The sequence below is a fragment of the Juglans regia genome, chromosome 13 (genome assembly GCF_001411555.2).
Source record: "Juglans regia cultivar Chandler chromosome 13, Walnut 2.0, whole genome shotgun sequence".
NCBI classification, from domain to species: Eukaryota; Viridiplantae; Streptophyta; class Magnoliopsida; order Fagales; family Juglandaceae; genus Juglans; species Juglans regia.
In genome coordinates this window covers 36,190,950-36,210,159 of record NC_049913.1, presented here as the reverse complement: position 1 = coordinate 36,210,159, position 19,210 = coordinate 36,190,950, and the positions used below count along the sequence as shown (strand labels likewise).

Genomic DNA, 19,210 nt, shown 5'->3' with positions numbered 1-19,210 from the left:
GTATCGTCTTAACTACTGATTTAGCTCTCTATAGACAAATCGTCTAAGAGATAGCACTCTTCCTAAAATAAAGACTCATACCCTACCCTCTACAGGAGGAGATGACTCAACCTCTATGTACAAAACATCCAAGAGATAATCTCTTTTATTATTTATTATTTATTATTTTCAACGAAATAAAAAGAAACAACAAGGAAAACAGAAAGATAGATATGAAAATGACGAATTACAGTTTAGATCTACTCCGGTAGGCTTCGAAATCAACCATAAAAGTTAGATCTAAACGATCTGATCCGGTGATCCTCTATTATCTTCCCAACGATCGGCTAAGGAAGCATCTTGTGCTGCACATGCCTCACAAGTGGTGTTGGAGAATTGTAAATCTGCATTTTCAATCTTGAAGGAAATAAAATAAATTAAGAAAATAAGAGAATGGATGGAAGGAGAGGGAGAAGATGAGGGAAGGAGGGAAATAGAGGAGGAAAGAAAGAGAAAATGAGGGATGTAGAAAGGAGGGAAAAAGAGGGGGAACGAGAAAGCAACCCCTTCTCATCCACCAACGATTTGGAGGATTTCAGAGAGAGTTTGAGAGAGAGTGTCGGCACCTCTTGTGGGATACTATAAATATATTATAACATAATTATTAACACTTCTACTAGTATAATATTAATGAACATAATTTATAGACTTTTTGTATAAGGATATGCTATATATATATATATATATATATGGAAAATGCTAAATATATTTAAGAAAAACTTACAAAAAACTTATTTATCCATGTGTTAGTTATTGATATGTTCAAAATCATGAAATTTGAAATTCAAATTTTGAATATCAAAAGAAAACTAATAAAATGAGTCATGTAAGTAAAAATTCAAGTAAAACTGTTAATATATGTAGGACTACTCTATATATGTATATTTTTTTTTGATAAATACTCTATATATATATATATACATACATATATGCTTACCATATAAAATAATTGTATAGAGTTAATATATATTTTACAACATATGATTAATGACGTCAGAGTTGATGGGGGAATCGCTTAAAAAAAAAAATCCTATTTGATTTTTGCACCGCCCTACAACTAACAATGAAAGCAGGGAACCCATGAGGTGGTCAAATGTGGTGTGCAGACACTTGTTACAATTAATCGTGGGCCAACAATACGAGGGGTTGTTGTTGACCAAGACCAACGATTTGCCATAAATTTCTACAAAGACTCATCCTGCTCATGGGGCCAAGAGGCCGAAGTTTCATTGAGTGTTGACGAAGACCCACAATATAATCCGAGTCTTCTCGAGTAGACACTGTTGTAAGTCTTCTAGGATTAAAAGAAGAGATATATATATCTACATGCTAAAATGATGACAAAACACTAGTCGCGATCGGTGCCATATCAACGTGCAAAATAGTATTTGTAGACGTAGCAATGTAGCATTCCTCAAATTGCGTTTTCACGGCCTAGCTTATCCCAAAATCCTCTCTCTCTCAATGGTGTTAATTGCCGCAAGAGGAATAACGTCGATCATCCCTTCTGGAGTCATGGTCATCATGATTGCTGCTCTACTCCTACTCCTACTCCCTCAAACCTTTTGCCTTAAGATATTCTACTGTGATACCTATTCCGTTACTCCTTCATCCTGCGCCAATCACAGCATAAGATTTCCATTTCGACTAAAAGGCGAAGCCACAAAATGCAGTGGCCAAACTTATGAGCTCTCATGCGAGAACAACCATGAATTGCTGTTCTACTCTGATCTTGGTGGAAAATACTACGTGCAGCAACTCAATTACGATAACCGAACGATCCGACTGGTAGATTCGGGCATTCAGGAGGATAATTACTCCTTCATCCCTCGTTTTATTATAAACTATAGCAATTTGAGTCGGCTACAGGGCCGGGGTTTGTACTATGAAACAGGGTATGGTATTACTTATACTGCAAAGGGTATGGACTATGAATCATGGTATGGTACTACTATTGCAAAGGGCGTGGCTATTGTGAACTGTAAAAAGCCAGTCAAGAGTAATTCTACTTCCTATTTGTATTTGGAAACGTCTTCTTCAACATGCTCTAATAACGGATCTGCGTCTTCTTCAAACTCCTCTAGTTTATCAATATCCCAATATTCCAAAAGCTATATATATGTCAAAGTTGGCACAACTGAAGCGGGGGATGTGGAGGATTCCTGCAAAATAGAGCGAATGTTTCTGACATCATGGCCAGGACCAAATGCTGCAGACAACATTAATATTTCCTGTGCAGACCTCCGCAATGTCTTCTTATCTGGTTTTGAGCTTCAATGGTTCATTCCCGGTTTTTCGAGTAATTACTTATCCAATATTCAATTTCTAGTTAGATCTTTAATTACACGTTGATAGATATATATATATATATATATATATATATATCGTCATTACTTTGCTAATTTGACATGCACGTTTCTCTATTTTCTAGTGATTTCTTTTATTTTTTGACTCTCACAAATATTGACCAGACATGTATTTTCGCTGATTATCTATCTTATATATGCCAGATTCTGTTTAATTAGCACAACTAATGGCAGGCGCACCAAGGCCACACTAATATTGAACTACTTATAATAATCTTTAAGACAAAACTTCTAATTAGTGGGCGTGTACCCAATAAAATAAAATACCCATCTATTTAAGTGGATATTAATTTATGGTTGTTTAGCTAATTATTAATATTAATGTAATATTCATGCCCTGATTTTCAATTGAAGTTTCCAGTTGCTAATGTGATTTATATTTTCTTTTCTTTTTTGTCAAACCAGGACTCGACACCATAAGATTACTTCTGTTTATAGGTATGCTTTCTATATCAGAAAATGGAGAATATATAGATGGAATTGGATTGCATGTGTTTATAAGCTTAATTAATTTGTGATAATACAAGCTGGCCGCCAGGGTATGTATATAACCTTGTGCTAGCTTGGCATTATTGGGTTAGCTGTAGCTAGGACCGTTAGGTCCCATATATTGATCGTTTTAAATAGATCTCAGAAACAATGAATAAAATTAATTAAATGGCAACTCTCAACTTAATTTCTGAAGAATTTAGTAGAAGCTTCCACCTCTTGAATAAAAATCTTCCTTTATATAATTCCCATTTCAGATTGCTTATATCCCATTTCAGATTCCTTAAGCTACGAAAGAAGCTAGGAAAATAGTTTAAAACGTATGTGCAGATAAAATATATGAACATATTAATTTGTGTAGGATTTTGCAAGGCAGTAATTAACTAGTTGTGAATTGTAACTATATTTCAACCAAAACAAAACGGTGACGATACTTAAGGAAATTAACAATAAAAGTGTTTTGATGATCTTATAGTTTTTTTTTTCCTCATAATTGTACTTTGGTGTTTTCTTTCATATAGTATACAGGCATGGGGCAGCAACTGTACTAGGAACTCCATTTGTTGTTGCGTTTCTTATATATAAATGGCGAAGGAGGCATTTGTCAATGTATGATGCCATTGAAGAATTTCTTCAAAACCACAATAACCTTATGACAATAAGGTACTCTTTCTCGGAAATTAAGAAGATGACAAAAAATTTTAAGGAAAAATTGGGTGAAGGAGGCTATGGAACAGTATTTAAAGGAACTCTTCGAAGCGGACGTCATGTAGCTGTAAAAATGCTAGGCAAGTCCAAAGCAAACGGACAAGAATTTACAAACGAAGTGGCAACCATTGGAAGGATTCATCATGTTAATGTAGTTCAACTAATTGGCTTTTGCTTTCATGGATCAAAGCGTGCTCTTGTATACGAGTTCATGCCACATGGGTCTCTAAACAATTACATCTTTTCCTTGGAAGGAAGTATCCTCCTAAGCTGTGAGAAAACATATAATATTGCTCTAGGGGTGGCTCGTGGAATTGAATATTTACATCGAGGATGTGACATGCAAATTTTGCATTTCGACATCAAACCTCACAACATCCTTCTTGACGAGAATTTTACCCCTAAGGTTTCTGACTTTGGCTTAGCAAAATTGTACTCAAAAGAAAACAATACTATTTCTTTGACTGCTGCAAGAGGGACATTGGGATATATGGCTCCAGAGTTATTCTACAAAAACATTGGAGGTATTTCATACAAGGCAGATGTTTATAGTTTTGGAATGCTCTTAATGGAAATGGTGGGCAAAAGAAAGAATATAAATGCATTTGCAGAACATTCAAGCCAGATTTACTTTCCTACGTGGGTGTATGATCAATTCCGCAATGGTAAAGATATTGAACAAATGGAATGTGTCACTGAAGAGGAAAAAGAGATAGTTAAGAAGATGATCATTGTTGCATTATGGTGTATACAAATGAATCCTTGGAATCGTCCTTCTATGAGCAAAGTTGTAGAAATGCTTGAAGGAGATGCTGAACAATTACAAATACCTCCCAAGGCTCCCCTTTCATCGCCAGAGAGAGTGATAAAAGATTGTGAAGTCCATAATTCAAGTCAAACTTGGACATCATCAACTTCATGAAGAAAAAGCTAGCATCCAAATTTTAAATGCGGACACAGGCATCTGTTTTCTCCTATTTGGTAATATATAGTAGATATATACTTCCTATTTATACATAACCATAAATGTTTATGATATTTCTCACATTTAACTGCCAGTAAGTTTCACTTGATAAAGAAAAAGCTAGCTATCCTTCAAGAATTTGTATCTGACCTTTTAATTGTTCCACTTTGGTATATTTGATTGGACTATATTTGGCACTCAACAGCGTCTTAACCAGCAAGGAAACTTTTTTCTAAATGAAATAATAGTGAATCGTACTTATTCTTTGATTGGTAACTAGCCAAGTCTTAAATTTGAATGGCAAAGTTAATTTCATTTTAGTGGCTAGCTAGCTAGCTAGCTAGCATTGCATTGCAATGGCCAAGTTAATTTAGAGGTGTTTCAAACTGTTCAAAAAGCTAGCTGATTCTTCTTCAAGCATTTTTATAACTTTGTTCATTAAAGAATGATTATTATGATGATGACCATGATCTGTGTACGTGTATACCATATAATAAGACAATGATCATCATCATCATCTTAATTTGTAGCCATCACGGACCGAAAGGACGCGACTGCTAAAAGATTCTGGAGATATTAATTGAAGTACTCAATCATGTGAATGAACTTATAATTAGAGGATAAGCGATCAGCATTCGATTGTTATGGGCTAGTCTTTAAATTGCATCAAACAACCAAGAAATTGTTTTTAATAGATTCGAAAGATAGAATTTAAAATGCTAGTGAATCACCAATAATACTAGCCTTAAAAACTAACGAAAGGAGAGAGACTATGCTCTCAGAACTAATTAACAATTCACACTGACCATTTTCTTGATTTTAATATAGTACTCAATCAAGAGATTAAGGGCTTGTTTGGACAGTTGAGTATCTCATGAGAATCTCTCTTGGGACAGGATGCGATGAATATGGGCTTTTGACACCAACGCTGATACGTAAGCTTCCCTTGATTTCTAATAATAACCTGATGCAATGGATAACACTTCATTATCAGCCAATGTTTAATTTCATTCTTCCGTTTCAGGTCCTTCATTTATTTTAAGCTCATTTTGGCTTTCTTGCAAACCAGATATCGACGGCCCATTGCTTCATATTTTCTGCTCGTTGTAGGTATTTTCTTTCTTCCTTTTCTGTTGGTGGTTACGATAGGGATTTCACTATATTTTGTGAATCCTTGGGATTTCATTTTCTGGGTTAGTCATTGCATTTGATTCTTCACTCTTTTCTCAATTTGGGATTTCTCTTGGGTAAGAGAAAAAAAATCCATGCATTCAACTACTGATCTTTGAAATGGAAGATCGGGAACGCAGTTGTTACTAACATCAAGCACTCCAGGATCAATCTTCAGAATAGACCTAAGGTCCTCCTCCCCTAATTCTAAGTGGGATTTTTTTCTGGCAAATGCCTAAGGAGTTAAACCTCAACTCAATGAATTGAAAAATTCTTCAAATGATATTAATAGCAACTAAACATGAATTTCATAGGCGCCGGCTTCTGATGAAACTCAATTTCAAAAATCAGGAGCTACTAAACAATGAATTTCAAAGAAAAAACATTAATTTCAATACCATTAAGAGAAAGAGAGAGAGCCGCCGAAGGAGACAATGGTGCCGGATTTCAATAGCCTTGGTGAGCGACGGAGATCAACTTGTTGAGAAAGCGAAGGGTGGCTCGAAGGCAGAGAGAGCGATGGTGAAGATAGAGTGAGCGACGGGGGCGAGGGACTTGAGAGAAAGGAAAAGAGACTTTGTAACTTGTATGTGGGTTAACGGTAAGTATAATAGAATCATGATGTGTCACCCTTCCATTGGGGGTTGGAAAACTCACAAAGGCACCGAATTCAGTTTGAAGATTTCTCATCTAATATTGAAATAATTTAATTTAAGATGTTTTATTAAGTTTTTTAAAAAAAAAGAGATATATAAAAATTTTAAAAATATATATAAAAATTTTAAAAATATATATTATAAATTTTAAAAAATTGATTGAATATAAATTTTTAATATTATTCTTATTTTAAAATTTGTAAAAGTGGTTTTGTATTTAGATCGTAATCATTAAATGAAAAAATTAAAGATTTAAGATAAAATATTATATATTCAAGTAATATTTATGAATGAAATTACGAGAAAGTTTTGAAATTTATGAATCTATGTATCAAAGGGATGCCTAACTCATGGTGTTGTTAGTTATATAACTAAGATCAGATACTACATGATAATTAATGAGATGTTTGGAAAATGAGATAAAATAAAAATTTTGAAAATAGTAATAAAATGATTTATGAATAGTAATGATATAATTTAAATTAAGTATTTATTGAGTTTTGAGAAAGAAGAGAGAAAAAAATTAAATAAAAAATATTCTTGCAGTATTTTTTTATTTTAAGATTTGAAAAGATTGAATTATTTTTTAATTTTTGTTTAAAAATTTAAGAAATTTCTAATGATTAATTTTAGAAAATTGTAAATTAAATTAAAAATATTTATATTTAAATGATGTTTAATAGTAAAATATAATAAAATAGACCGTAATTATAAAATGAAATGAAATGTTTTCCAACGCTCCTTGATACAATCATTTACAGATTCAGATATAACGTACCAACATACAGTCAGTAATAGGACGTTGGATGGACCCACGCACTATGGGGGTATACATGAGTTGGGATGAGCTGGGGGCAACATCTAGCTAGCACAAGACATTGATCCTCCATCAGATAAATTAGAGACGGAAAACACTATGCCTATAGAGGATTTCTATCGAAATCTTTTACCGAAAATTTTTTAATTTAATGATTAAATTACTTTTTTTAAATGTTATTTTTTTTAAAATGATTTAAATAGTTTTAAAAAATGGTAAAAGAAAAAGTAAAAAATCAAAAGAAAAAAAGAGTTTAAGAAAATTTATGTGGACGTAGCAACGTCCGTTAGAGGACATATAAATAAAGGAGACCTCAATTAATGAACCAGAAGATCATGATCTAATTTCAGATGCAATTCATAACTCCATTAGTTTATTTAGATTTTGCGTTTATCTATTTAGGTTTACTAAAACAGACAAAATTAATGTGATGTTACCGTGCGTGTTGAAAAATATGAAGAAATTATTTACACCGATCGACGCAAGTGCTTACTCGGCATGTCAATAATTTGCCCCGTCTTCCACTCAAATTAATTGACTCTCGATCGATTCACCCTTCAACCCAATTACGACATTTGTGGTGAACTTCACTTGGACTCTGAATATATATTGCTTAGCTTAATTACTCTTTGCACTTGTGTTTTAACCCTTAATTTACATACCTACTTACCTGTGGAAAACATACCTGAACATACCTGGCTAGCTTGTTGATATATGGTCATTAATGTGATGCTTTTCTTTCTATTTTGTACAACATTCCATTTCTTACTACATGATCTGGTGGCGATAGGTGAGTTTCTATATAGGAAAACTTTGAATGCAGCCGATTTGGTGATGAATCACGCCCCAACCATCCACCTGGATGTTAAATAAAACGGTTCATTTTATTTTATGATAAGGTTGGCTGAGCACGCGGGCGAGAAGAGAAGGGAATTTAAATGAAAGGAAAATAAGATATGATAGAAGGAATGGATTTGAATGAAACAATTCGTTTTGGGGGTGGTGAAGCGGTGCGTTTCATTCGACGGCATCTTCCTTCTCTTCGCATCTCTTCTCCGTGTTCGTTCTCTCTCTCCGTCTCTCCATTCTCTTCTCTTCTCCCCATCGACAAAGATCCTGCTGACTATTTTTTGTTCTAAACCCTAACCCTAAGCCGAGGGCCTCTTCTTCTTTTGTTTAACCCCCATTAAAGCTTTCGAACCCTAACCTTAACCTCCTACAAATCTCTCTTCTTCGTGATTTGTGGTCGAGACCAACGTTTATTCATTCTCAATGACCGGTATCTCTCTGATCTCTCTCTCTCTTTGATTTTCAAAAAACTTAGGTTGATTAAGTTTGCATTGTGGATATATTTGATTTTGTTGTTTTCAAAAGTAGTTTTGAATTGAGGTTTTTGATTTGGTATGTAAAACTTAGGTTTTTAATTTCTAATTTTGAGATGAATACTAGACTAAGAAGTTCTACTGTCTTGGTAGGTACGAGGTTTGTATTTCTTATTTATTAAAAAAATTAAAGATTGTTTATCAATTTCATTTGTCTAGCCATAGTTAAAATGTTAATTGCATCAAGCATAACCTTAAAACAATTTGTCAATGTATGATGTCGTTGAAGAATTTCTTCAAAACCACAATAACCTTCTAACAATAAGGTAGTCTTTCTCGAAAATTAAGAAGATGACAAAGAATTTTAAGGAAAATTTGGGTGAAGGAGTCTATGCAATACTATTTAAAGGAATTCTTCGAAGCAAACGTTATGTAGCAGTAAAAATGTTAGGCAAGTCCAAAGAAAATGGACAAGAATTTACCAATGAAGTGGCAACCATTGGAAGGATTCATTATGTTAATGTAGTTAACTAATTGGTTTTTGCGTTCATGGATCAAAGCATGCTCTTGTATACGAGTTCATGCCACATGAATCTCTAAATAAATACATTTTTTCCTTGGAAGGAAGTATTGTCCTAAGCTATGAGAGAACATATAATATTACTCTAAGGATGGCTTTTGGATCTGAATATTTACATCAAGGATGTGACATGCAAATTTTGCATTTCGATATCGATATCAAACCTCACAACATCCTTCTTGATGAGAATTTTAGCCCTAAGGTTTCTAACTTTGGCTTAGCAAAATTGTACCTGTTAGAAGACAAAACTATTTCTTAGACTGCTACAAGAGGGACGTTTGGTACATGGCTCCTGAGTTGTTCAATAGAAACATTAGAAGTATTTCCTACAAGGTCGATGTTTATAGTTTTTGTAGGAGTGAAATTGACATTCGACACCCCATCTCCTTCCACATTTTCACTGTTGTACTACCCTTCGTTTTCTCCCATTCATTCATTATGGAAACTACTATGTTTCTCTGTATTTTTCCCTCGTGAAACATGATGAGCTCAAAGCCATATCCCATACTGGGATCTACCACTGTTCCCTTACAGTCCCACACACCCCTCTGCTCCATGTATTATTCTTCCACATTTGAAACATAGCCTTGGGAGCTTGTCGCAACTCAGTGGCACCCAAATTCTCTGTCCCAGTATATAAGCAGTTCTTCCTCTAGCTATCAATTTCCTCAAATCTAGTTCAATCTTCACTCTCAGATAGCTTCTCCATCTAATCTCATCTTCACGTACATCTACTTCTTTGCTTCTTTGACAGTCCCGATCATTGCTCCAATCTGATTCCCTACTTCTCGAATCATACATGCCAATAGCAGATTGTTCAAGTGAACCCAAAATTCCTCATGGTCAAAGTTCAACTTCTGAGGAGGGGTAAATCCATCCAATGGTTTCAGAACTAGTAGTTGATTATCAAATAACAAAGACTTTTCTTCCAGAACTCTCCATCTATCCTTTTGATTATCAAATGTTACTACAAATAGATTTAGGATTATGTTGTGAAAAGTATATGATCTCCCCAGCCTCCAAATCTTAGCCATAGTTGATCTAATAACTTCCTTACTTATTTTACAATTTGAGAATAGTTTCCCTACTTGACTTCTATTTCCCTATGCTATCACTTTCCCTATATGCTTTGTGCTTAGTTCAATTACAACATTTTCCTACTTTGTAAGTTGAAACTTTTCTCACATTTCCTCCAAATCCTCCATTTCTGCCTAGCCCAGTCCTGTGAATAGACTAGGAGAGGACTTCTCATCCTTTACTCTACGAGCAAGTCGAGACTATCACTTCACCGAAGCTTTCTCCTCAGAGCAAGTTCAGAGAAGACTCCAAGATATTATCGTTGATGATAATTCTAAAACTTAATTTGCCAAAGAAAATGACTACAAATTAAGATGATCATTGTCTTATTATAAGGTATACACATATCATCATCCTAATATCATTCTTCAATAAACAAAGTTGTAAAAATGCTTGAAGAAGAATCTAGTTGAACAATACTTTGAAGCACCTCAAAAGCCTTTACTATCATCACCAACCTGAAAGGCCGCCGCTGCTAAAAGATTTTGGAGATATTAATTGAAGTATTCAACCATGTGAATGAACTTAAAATTAAGTGCGGTTTGGATAATAAGTTGAGATGAGATGAGGGTTAAAAGTTGAATAAAATATTGTTAGAATATTATTTTTTAATATTATTATTGTTTTGATATTTGAAAAAGTTAAATTATTTATTATATTTTGTGTGAAAATTTAAAAAAATTATAATGATAAAATGAGATGAGATAAAACACTTTCATTATTTAAACGAGACCTTAAAGGAAAATCCAACGTCTGATTGTTATGGGGACAACTAATTATGATCTTCTCTTATTTGGTAGTGTTATGGTATTTTTCTCAACCAACCGGTCAATTGAGTTTCATCTTTGTGGATCGAGTAGTACGTACTTATGATGCCATTTTTAAAGTTGCATCAAACAATCAAAGAAATTGTTTTTAATAAATTCAAAAGATAGAATTTGAAATACTAGTGATTCACCAATATTAATCTCCGTAAGTACTTAACAAGTCTTAAAAATTAATCAAATGATCAGAGAAACTATGATGCTGATCTGAGAAATAATTAACAACTAACACTCATGACCATTTAATTTGTTGATTATGACAGTTAGAGAAATTAACTAACTCTTGGTATTGTTAGTTATAAACCAAAATTAGATATTATATTAGGCATGTTAATTTGGACAGATAAAGAATTCTCAAAATTTTATTCTCAAACATCATTTAAACATAAAACTTGACTTTTTATTTAGTCATTATTTAATAATTAACTACAAGAAAACTGCTTATTTGCGACCAGTTAATTCCAACGAAATGACTATTTACAACTAAAATTAGTTACGAATAGTTTTTTAGTTGTAATAAATTAGTCACAAAAATCTATTTTTCTTGTAGTATATATAATTATACAAATATAAAAATTAATATAATTTTTACAAATTTTAAAATAAAAATTATATTTAAAAATTATATTCAAATTGAACATATATAACTTTTTAAGTTTATCACATTTTTATTCAACGTTTACTTTCTTATTTTCTAAAACCAATCTAAAACAAAATAAAACATATTCATTCAAATTATTTTATTATTATTCACAAAATATTAAAATATATAGTACAAACATGTCCTAGGTACTCTCGATATTAATGTCAATTGCAAATCGAAAAGGAAAATTATAGACTCACCGTGAGGGTCTACCGAACACAAATTTTTAACATTTGTGTGTGATTATTTTTTAGTAATGTGTTTGTTTATCATTTTTGTATTTTTTTTGTATTCTTCTTCTTCTTCTTCTTCTTCTAAGAATAATGTTATTATGTGGTCTTACTTTATTTTTATTTTTATTTTGATCATTTATGTATTTATTTTTTTTACTAATTAAAAAAATGATTATTAATATATTGTTATATATTTTTTTATTTTTTCAAAATATTTAAATATATTAAAAAATGTAAAGAAAAATAAATAAATAAAAAGTGAGATTTGTAGTAGTGGACAAGCCAAGTGATCAAAACTAGACGGCACACTAGCACTACTCTAATAATAATATTGTAAAATAAGGATATTTTTGGTAAAATGATGTTACTTTTATGAAAAATTCTTCACATCGATCACTATTTACCACCCTACACCCCACATCCTATAAAAAATACACTCACACCTTTTGAAAAAAAAAAATCATGTTATATGCGAGGTGTGTGATGTGAACAGTTACTGATTTGTAGTAAAACTCTACTTTTATAAGGTAGTTTATAAAAATATTTCTCTTTTCAAAATATTATTGTATAAAATATTATGAAAAGTGATCTGTGCTTAATATTTTTCTATAATAAAGAAAATGCTACTTAACTCAATATTACCTTCAAAGTTACTGCTTAAATATTTTAATTTTTTTAAAGATTAAGGGAGGAAAAATCTCTTTTTGGCATTAACGATGGATGTCGTGTGGGCTATTCAGTGCCTCTGTTCAGAATATTGTAAATCCTAGTCTTAAAGTCAGGGACTTTTGGGTTGGAAATACATGGGATGAAAATGCTCTAGTGGATTTACTTGGGGAAACTAGAGCGCTAGAGATGGTACGGATAGTTGTGGCTGGTACGGAGGGGTCTGATGTTTATATCTTGGAACCGACTCAAGATGGTAAGTTCTCTACTTCCTCGGCGTGGGATATCATACGGCTTCGTGGTGTGGAGCTGCCCTGGACGGAATGGCTCTGGCATAGACTTCTTCCTTGGAGAGTGTCAGTTTGTGTTTGGAAGGCATCGTTCAAGTGTCTCCCAGTGGATGATCGTATAATGTCCATGGGTACCTCCATGGCATCCCGTTGTGATCGTTGTTTGTAAGGATCCTTTGAATCTTTGGATCACGTTTTATGTTCTGGAGATATTGCTATGGCAGTTTGGCGCAGGGCCTAGGCAGCCTTAGGTGTTGGATGCATGGAGACTTCTTCATGGCGTTCACGCATATGTTCTTGGTTCAATTGTGCGAAATGCTCCTCCTAGCATGGTACACTGGTTGGACTACTATCGTGCCTGATAACTTGGAGGCTCTGGGCTCGATGGTGTAAGGCAAGAATGGAATCAGTTCTTGAATCGGCATATTCTATTTGGCTTGCAGTGAAGTTTTGGTCGAATCAAATTTCTGAGAATATTTCCAAGTGCAGGAGACTTTCACCGAGTGATTGTGTGATCCTTAGAGCCATTAACTTGCCAATCAATCAGGTCTCTGTTAGATGTCCTCATGTGGTGGTGTGGTGTAAACCAATGGTAGGGTGGGTGAAATTAAATATTGATGGGAGTTGCAGGTGAAACCCGAGATCTTGTGGAGGTGGTGGGGTGATTAGGGATCATATTGGAAATGTTAGAGCTGCTTTTTCGGAACATCTGGGATTTGGTACCAATAATACTGCTGAACTAAGAGCACTTACCAGAGGCATGGCTGTTTGCAAAAAGTTTGGCTTTTATCATGTGAAGATTGAATCTGACTCTTCTTTACTTGTTCGCTGGTTGAGCTCGAAGGACTGGAAATTGTGGTATCTCTGGGACTATTGGGAGGAGCTGCTTGAGCGTCTTGAAGGCATGAGCTACTCAATATCGCACATCTTCCGTGAGGGCAACCAAGTTGCTGATTTCTTTGCTCGCCAAGGAAAATCTGGGATCACTAGGACGTATGGGGGCTTGGAAATATTGTCGCAGGTTGCGAGGGGTATGATTCGTCTTGATAAGATTGGTCTTCCTTCTTTGAGATGTTAAATTGTTCTAATTTAGAGTGTGTTTGTTCAAGTTTGGTTCTGGTTTAGTTTTGGTTTTTTATTTTTTTATTTTTTTGGCGAGCAATGACGCTGGGATGGCTTTATTGTTTTTTGTTAATTCTTTGGGTCTTAGTTTGTTTATACGGTATTTTTCCGTTATAAGCAAGGGTTCTTTTAATAAAATTGGGAGGAAGTCATTCATAGACAAGTGAGCTCGTCTCTTCTTTTTTAAAAAAGTTATTAATGAAGTTATATATTTTTTAATTTTTTTAATAATAAAAGATGTTAAAAAATAAAAATAAAAAAAATAAACCACACATTTATGCTAACGATAAGGGATAGATAAGTTCTAGGCGGCCAGCTAGCACCACCTGATAATAATAATTGAGATCTTATTTAACGGTCTGGGCTGGCTTCCACGCTGGAAATATCTCATCATAATTCTTTGAATAATAGTGATAACTGATAAGATTATTTAAAATACGAAGAAATTATTTATACCGACGCAAGTGCTTACGCTGCAGGTCAATAAAGTGGCCCCGTCTTCCACTCAAATTTGACTCGATTGATCTCCCCAATTGCAACATTTGTGGTGAGCTTCTTTGGGACTCTGGATATATATAATATGCTTAATTAGCTTACTCTTTGCACTTGTGTTCAACCCTTAATTTTCGTTTACTGCTGTGGAAAACATACCTAGCTAGCTAGCTTCTCTCATAATCCTCTCTCTCTCTCTCTCTCTCTCTCTCTCTCTCCATGACGAGAGGAAGAGGCAGCTTACGGCTCGCTGGACTTATGATGGTCCTGATTGCTGCTCTGCTCCAACTCCCTCAAACTTTCAGCCTCAAGGAAACTGCTCGGCATCACTCCTGTGCACCATCGTGCGGCAATCTCACAATAAGCCATCCGTTTCGACTAAAAGGCGATCCGCCAAACTGTGGAAGCCCATGGCCGTATGAACTCTCATGCGAGAACAATTCCACGGTGTTATACTTGTTTGGTGGAAAGTTCTTCGTACGACAAATTAATAACTCCAGATCCACGATTCGAGTTGTGGACGCAGGCATATTTGATCATCAGAAGGATAATCACTCCGCCTTCATCCCTCATTATTTTCTAAACCATGCTAACTTCAGTATGCTGAGTTTCTATACCACAGATAATTTAAACCTGAAAGGATCATTTTGGCCAAGTGCTTCAGAGCTATCAAACGTGACAGTAATTCTCAAGTGTCAAAAGGCAGTGAATTCTCCTTCCTATCATGTCTATTTGAACACTTCCACTTGCTCTGATAATTACGGATCAGCGTCTTCTTCCAACTCTTCTTTGATATCCCATTCCAAACCATATTATACATATGTCAAAGTTGGGAAAACGAATGTGATGGATGTGGAGAACTCGTGCAAAATAGAGCAAATGTCTCTGACATCGTGGCCTGGAAGAATTCCTTCCCCCAATATTTCCTGTACAGACCTTCGCAATATATTCCTATATGGTTTTGAGCTTTCGTGGATTGGATCTGACGAGCTCAAAATTGGTGAGTAATGAATCCGTACGCACAATTTCTATTCAGGTATTTTACTAGTTTTCCTATATATCGTCATTAATGTGATACTTTTCTTTGTTTTTTGTACAGTAAAACATATCGGACTACTTTCGCTGGGGACATGTGAGTTAATTCTATATCAAGAAATGTTAGATGGCCTGATGATTAAGAGGCTAATTAAAACAGCTATTTGTTTTTATTTTTACTTTATTTTCAATTAGCATGGCCTGATGATAAAGTTATTTATTCAATTTCCATGCATGAGATCCAATTAGAGTACTCTACAGATTACTTGCTTAAATTCTTAGATAAAGAAATTGATTGATGCGTACTAATCATTTTTTTGCAAAAACTATTGCAGTTTTTATCGGTGGATCAATATTGCTTATCTGTAAGAGTACCTGATCTCTATCTATATATCTTCTGTACTTTTTTTAATCGATCATTATAAATTCCTTGAGCTACGAAACGTGATAATATTTGAAACCATAAGATAAACATATATATATCAATATTGACATTTACATGCAAGAGAAAATAGATGAGGCTCATGTGCATAATAATTAGTAGGATTTTGCAAGCTGGCAGTTAATTGTAATTACTATATATTCAACAAAAACAAAAAGACGAGTACTATACGTAATGGAACAATAGGATTATTTTCTTACAATTATTTTGGTTATTTTCTTGTATAGGTCTACGGCATTTGGCAACAACTGTATTAGGCACTCCATTTGTGATTGCGTTTATTATATATAAATGGCGAAGAAGGCATTTGTCAATGTATGGTGCTATTGAAAACTTTCTCCAAAACCACAATAACCTCATGCTAGTAAGGTACTCTTTCTCAGAACTTAAGAAGATGACTAGGAATTTCAAAGAAAAATTAGGTGAAGGAGGTTATGGCATGGTATTTAAAGGAACTCTCAAAAGCGGACGTCATGTAGCTGTAAAGGTGCTAGGCAAGTCCAAAACAAATGGACAAGACTTTATGAATGAAGTGGCGACCATTGGAAGGATTCATCATGTTAATGTGGTGCAACTCATTGGCTTTTGTGTTCATGGATCAAAGTCTGCTCTTATATATGAGTTCATGGCTAATGGCTCTCTAAATAAGTACATTTTTTCCTCGGAGGAAAGTATTGTCCTAAACTACATGCAAACATATAATATTGCTCTGGGAGTGGCTCGCGGTATTGAATATTTGCATCGAGGATGTGACATGCAAATTTTGCATTTTGATATCAAACCTCACAACATTCTTCTTGACGAGAGTTTTATCCCTAAAATCTCTGACTTTGGCCTAGCAAAATTGTATTCGGTTGAAGACAATATTGTTACTTTGACTGCTGCAAGAGGGACATTGGGATACATGGCTCCAGAATTGTTTTACAAAAACATTGGAGGTATTTCACACAAGGCTGATGTTTATAGTTTTGGAATGCTCTTGATGGAAATGGTGGGCAAAAGAAAGAATTTGAATGCTTTTGCAGAACACTCAAGCCAAATTTACTTTCCTACCTGGGTGTATGATCAATTTAGTGATAAAAAAGAGATTGAAATGGGATATGCCTTGGAAGAGGAAAAGAATGTGGCTAAGAAGATGATAATTGTCGCATTATGGTGCATACAGATGAACCCTGGTAATCGTCCTTCAATGAATAAGGTTTTAGAAATGCTTGAAGGAGAAGTTGAACAATTACAAATACCTCCCAAGCGTCCTCTATCATCGCCAGAGAGAATGACAAAAGATTCTAAAGATAATTCAAGCCCAACTTGTCCATCAGTTCAATCAAGTGAACGAACTTAGTAGAGGAAAAGCTAGCATCCAAGTTTGATACAGACTACTATCTTCTCATATTTTGTTAAATAAAATATATTTCATATTTATATATAACCTTTAGAGTTATGATATTTCTCACACCTATCCAGTAAATTGACTCTCATTTTGTGAACTTATGATGCTTTTCTTTACTTTGCATCAGACCTTTTTTTTTTATCCAAAAAACAACTTTGGTCTATTGGATTGTCTCTTGATAGCCTGAATTAATTAACCAATCAATAAATTGTTTTTGAAAAGCTTCAGAAGATAGAATTTCGATACTGATAACTTAATTATGATAAAGTCTTAAATTCAAAAATATCTCATACTTATAGCTTTTAATTAAAATTAAAAGATCGGAAAACATAAATAATGACCAGTTATTTGGTGTATACCTTTCCGATATAGCTCCCAAAACATGACCTTTGGAAGTGCTTAACACTGCCTAGCGATCATCTTTGTCCAAAATTGTGAAAGAGCACCAATTGATCAGTAATTTTATACTATCGAGTAGGGTGTAAATGGTTCGGTCTGGGGGGAGTACGGATTGAAATTTTCATTCCACTTTTTTCCAAAACCGAACCAGACCGAGCAGCCTAATGAACCGGACTAGATTGTTTGCTATCGATCCGGTCGGTTCTGTCCATACAGGTCCAGGAAACTCAGTGAAAGTTGATTCATCAACAAATAATCAAATGCAGAGAATATATTGTGACTATTGGCTAATTGTCGAAAGTTAAATATTTTGGGAAACTTATGCAGGTATGCTCCACCAACATCCTTGGATTGAGATAACAAGCATCAAGCAGGCCAAGCAATAGATTCACATAATGGAGTTCATGGATTCACATAAATTCATTGGAAAATTTGTCAATTTCCGATTCCAAGTGATAATGTAATGAGCAATTAAGAATATCATTGTACAAAACATGATAATAGATTCACAAACCCAAATACCCAAATCACAAAACCCTCATTTTGCCATTTGGATTAATTCCGTATGTGGTTGAAGATTTAGATAGAAATTCACAACTTGAATAAAATGGATTCCGTACTTTATATGCAGTCTCATTGTGTGATGGAGGAGCAAGGAGCTGCTACAGCAGTGCTAGGAGTTGCAACGACGACGGAGGCCTGAAGCTAGGGTTTTTTGAAAAGGGCTGGGAGTCGAGAGATGAGAGACAAAGATAGTGAAGTCTGGACTCAACCTAAGCAACTTTGTGTTGACCCTGTAATGGAACGGTGCCGTTTGGATTAAGTTTTAATGCAAACGGCATCGTTCCAATACAGAGATATTAAAACAAAATCAATTTGGGTGGAACGACGCTGTTTCATGCAACTCAATTTTCATCCACTAGCATTAATTGGATCTAAATGGTGTCGTTTTTTTCAAATTGTTAATCACGCGATAAATGAGTGGGGTTGGAGTGAGTTGTGACAATAACGATTGATAATGCCTCTTCTAACGATACCACTTTGGGGTATCTTAAGGATAACCTTAAAGAGGAAAATAAGACAATTATGGATGGCGATTGTTTACATATGAGCTGTCCTATACACATATTCTAAATCTTATAGTGACCGATAGTTTGATAGATGTGCATGATTCGGTTGCAAGGATTAGAACCGCGGTGAAGTTTGCGAGATCCTCACCTACACAACTTGATAAATTCAAGGTTGCTATGACAAGTATTGAGGGCGTTTGAGTAGAAATATTTTCTTATATGTAGTTATTGTTCTTGACTCCCATTCCAAAATTGTTAGCCTGGTGTACAGATTGGCATTGGTGAACGGGAAGGCATGGACAAACCATATTATGTTAAGATTTAGGAAAACCCTTTAAAGATTGTTTGATGAGTTTGTTGTACCTAGGGGAGATAATATTCAGGCACCTACACCTGCCACATCGCCTCCTCCTGAA

At 34.4% G+C, this 19,210-nt stretch overlaps 2 protein-coding genes across 5 annotated transcripts; both read left to right on the top strand.

Annotated features, from left to right (window-relative positions):
- Nucleotides 1-1,402: 1,402 nt before the first annotated feature.
- LOC108997194 (rust resistance kinase Lr10-like) lies at nucleotides 1,403-5,897 on the top strand. 4 transcript variants are annotated; one of them, XR_004797923.1, is made up of 5 exons: nucleotides 1,403-2,338; nucleotides 2,811-2,843; nucleotides 3,416-4,583; nucleotides 5,463-5,501; nucleotides 5,591-5,896. XR_004797923.1 is itself a non-coding variant. In XM_035683981.1 (3 exons), the coding sequence occupies exons 1-3, from the start codon at nucleotides 1,504-1,506 to the stop codon at nucleotides 4,522-4,524; spliced, it is 1,977 nt and encodes a 658-aa protein (XP_035539874.1). In that variant the 5' UTR covers nucleotides 1,403-1,503; the 3' UTR covers nucleotides 4,525-4,783. The 4 variants fall into 4 exon arrangements, 1 of the variants encoding a protein (XP_035539874.1); XR_004797922.1 differs by having other exon boundaries at nucleotides 5,463-5,897; XR_004797924.1 differs by lacking the exons at nucleotides 5,463-5,501; nucleotides 5,591-5,896 and adding an exon at nucleotides 5,395-5,432.
- Nucleotides 5,898-12,478: 6,581 nt separating this feature from the next.
- Nucleotides 12,479-17,442, top strand: LOC108997207 (rust resistance kinase Lr10-like). The gene is made up of 5 exons (XM_018973368.2): nucleotides 12,479-13,875; nucleotides 14,446-15,458; nucleotides 15,558-15,590; nucleotides 15,829-15,858; nucleotides 16,163-17,442. Exons 2-5 carry the CDS (start codon nucleotides 14,678-14,680, stop codon nucleotides 17,275-17,277), a joined length of 1,959 nt encoding a protein of 652 aa, XP_018828913.2. The 5' UTR covers nucleotides 12,479-13,875; nucleotides 14,446-14,677; the 3' UTR covers nucleotides 17,278-17,442.
- Nucleotides 17,443-19,210: the final 1,768 nt, after the last annotated feature.

Coding starts and splice junctions, on each gene's coding strand:
- LOC108997194 (XM_035683981.1), top strand. CDS start 1,504: ATGGTGTTAATTGCCGCAAGAGGAATAACGTCGATCATCCCTTCTGGA. Junction 2,339..2,810: donor GTTCATTCCCGGTTTTTCGA/GTAATTACTTAT, acceptor TTGTCAAACCAG/GACTCGACACCATAAGATTA. Junction 2,844..3,415: donor AAGATTACTTCTGTTTATAG/GTATGCTTTCTA, acceptor TCTTTCATATAG/TATACAGGCATGGGGCAGCA.
- LOC108997207 (XM_018973368.2), top strand. CDS start 14,678: ATGACGAGAGGAAGAGGCAGCTTACGGCTCGCTGGACTTATGATGGTC. Junction 15,591..15,828: donor ACTACTTTCGCTGGGGACAT/GTGAGTTAATTC, acceptor AAACTATTGCAG/TTTTTATCGGTGGATCAATA. Junction 15,859..16,162: donor TGGATCAATATTGCTTATCT/GTAAGAGTACCT, acceptor TTTCTTGTATAG/GTCTACGGCATTTGGCAACA.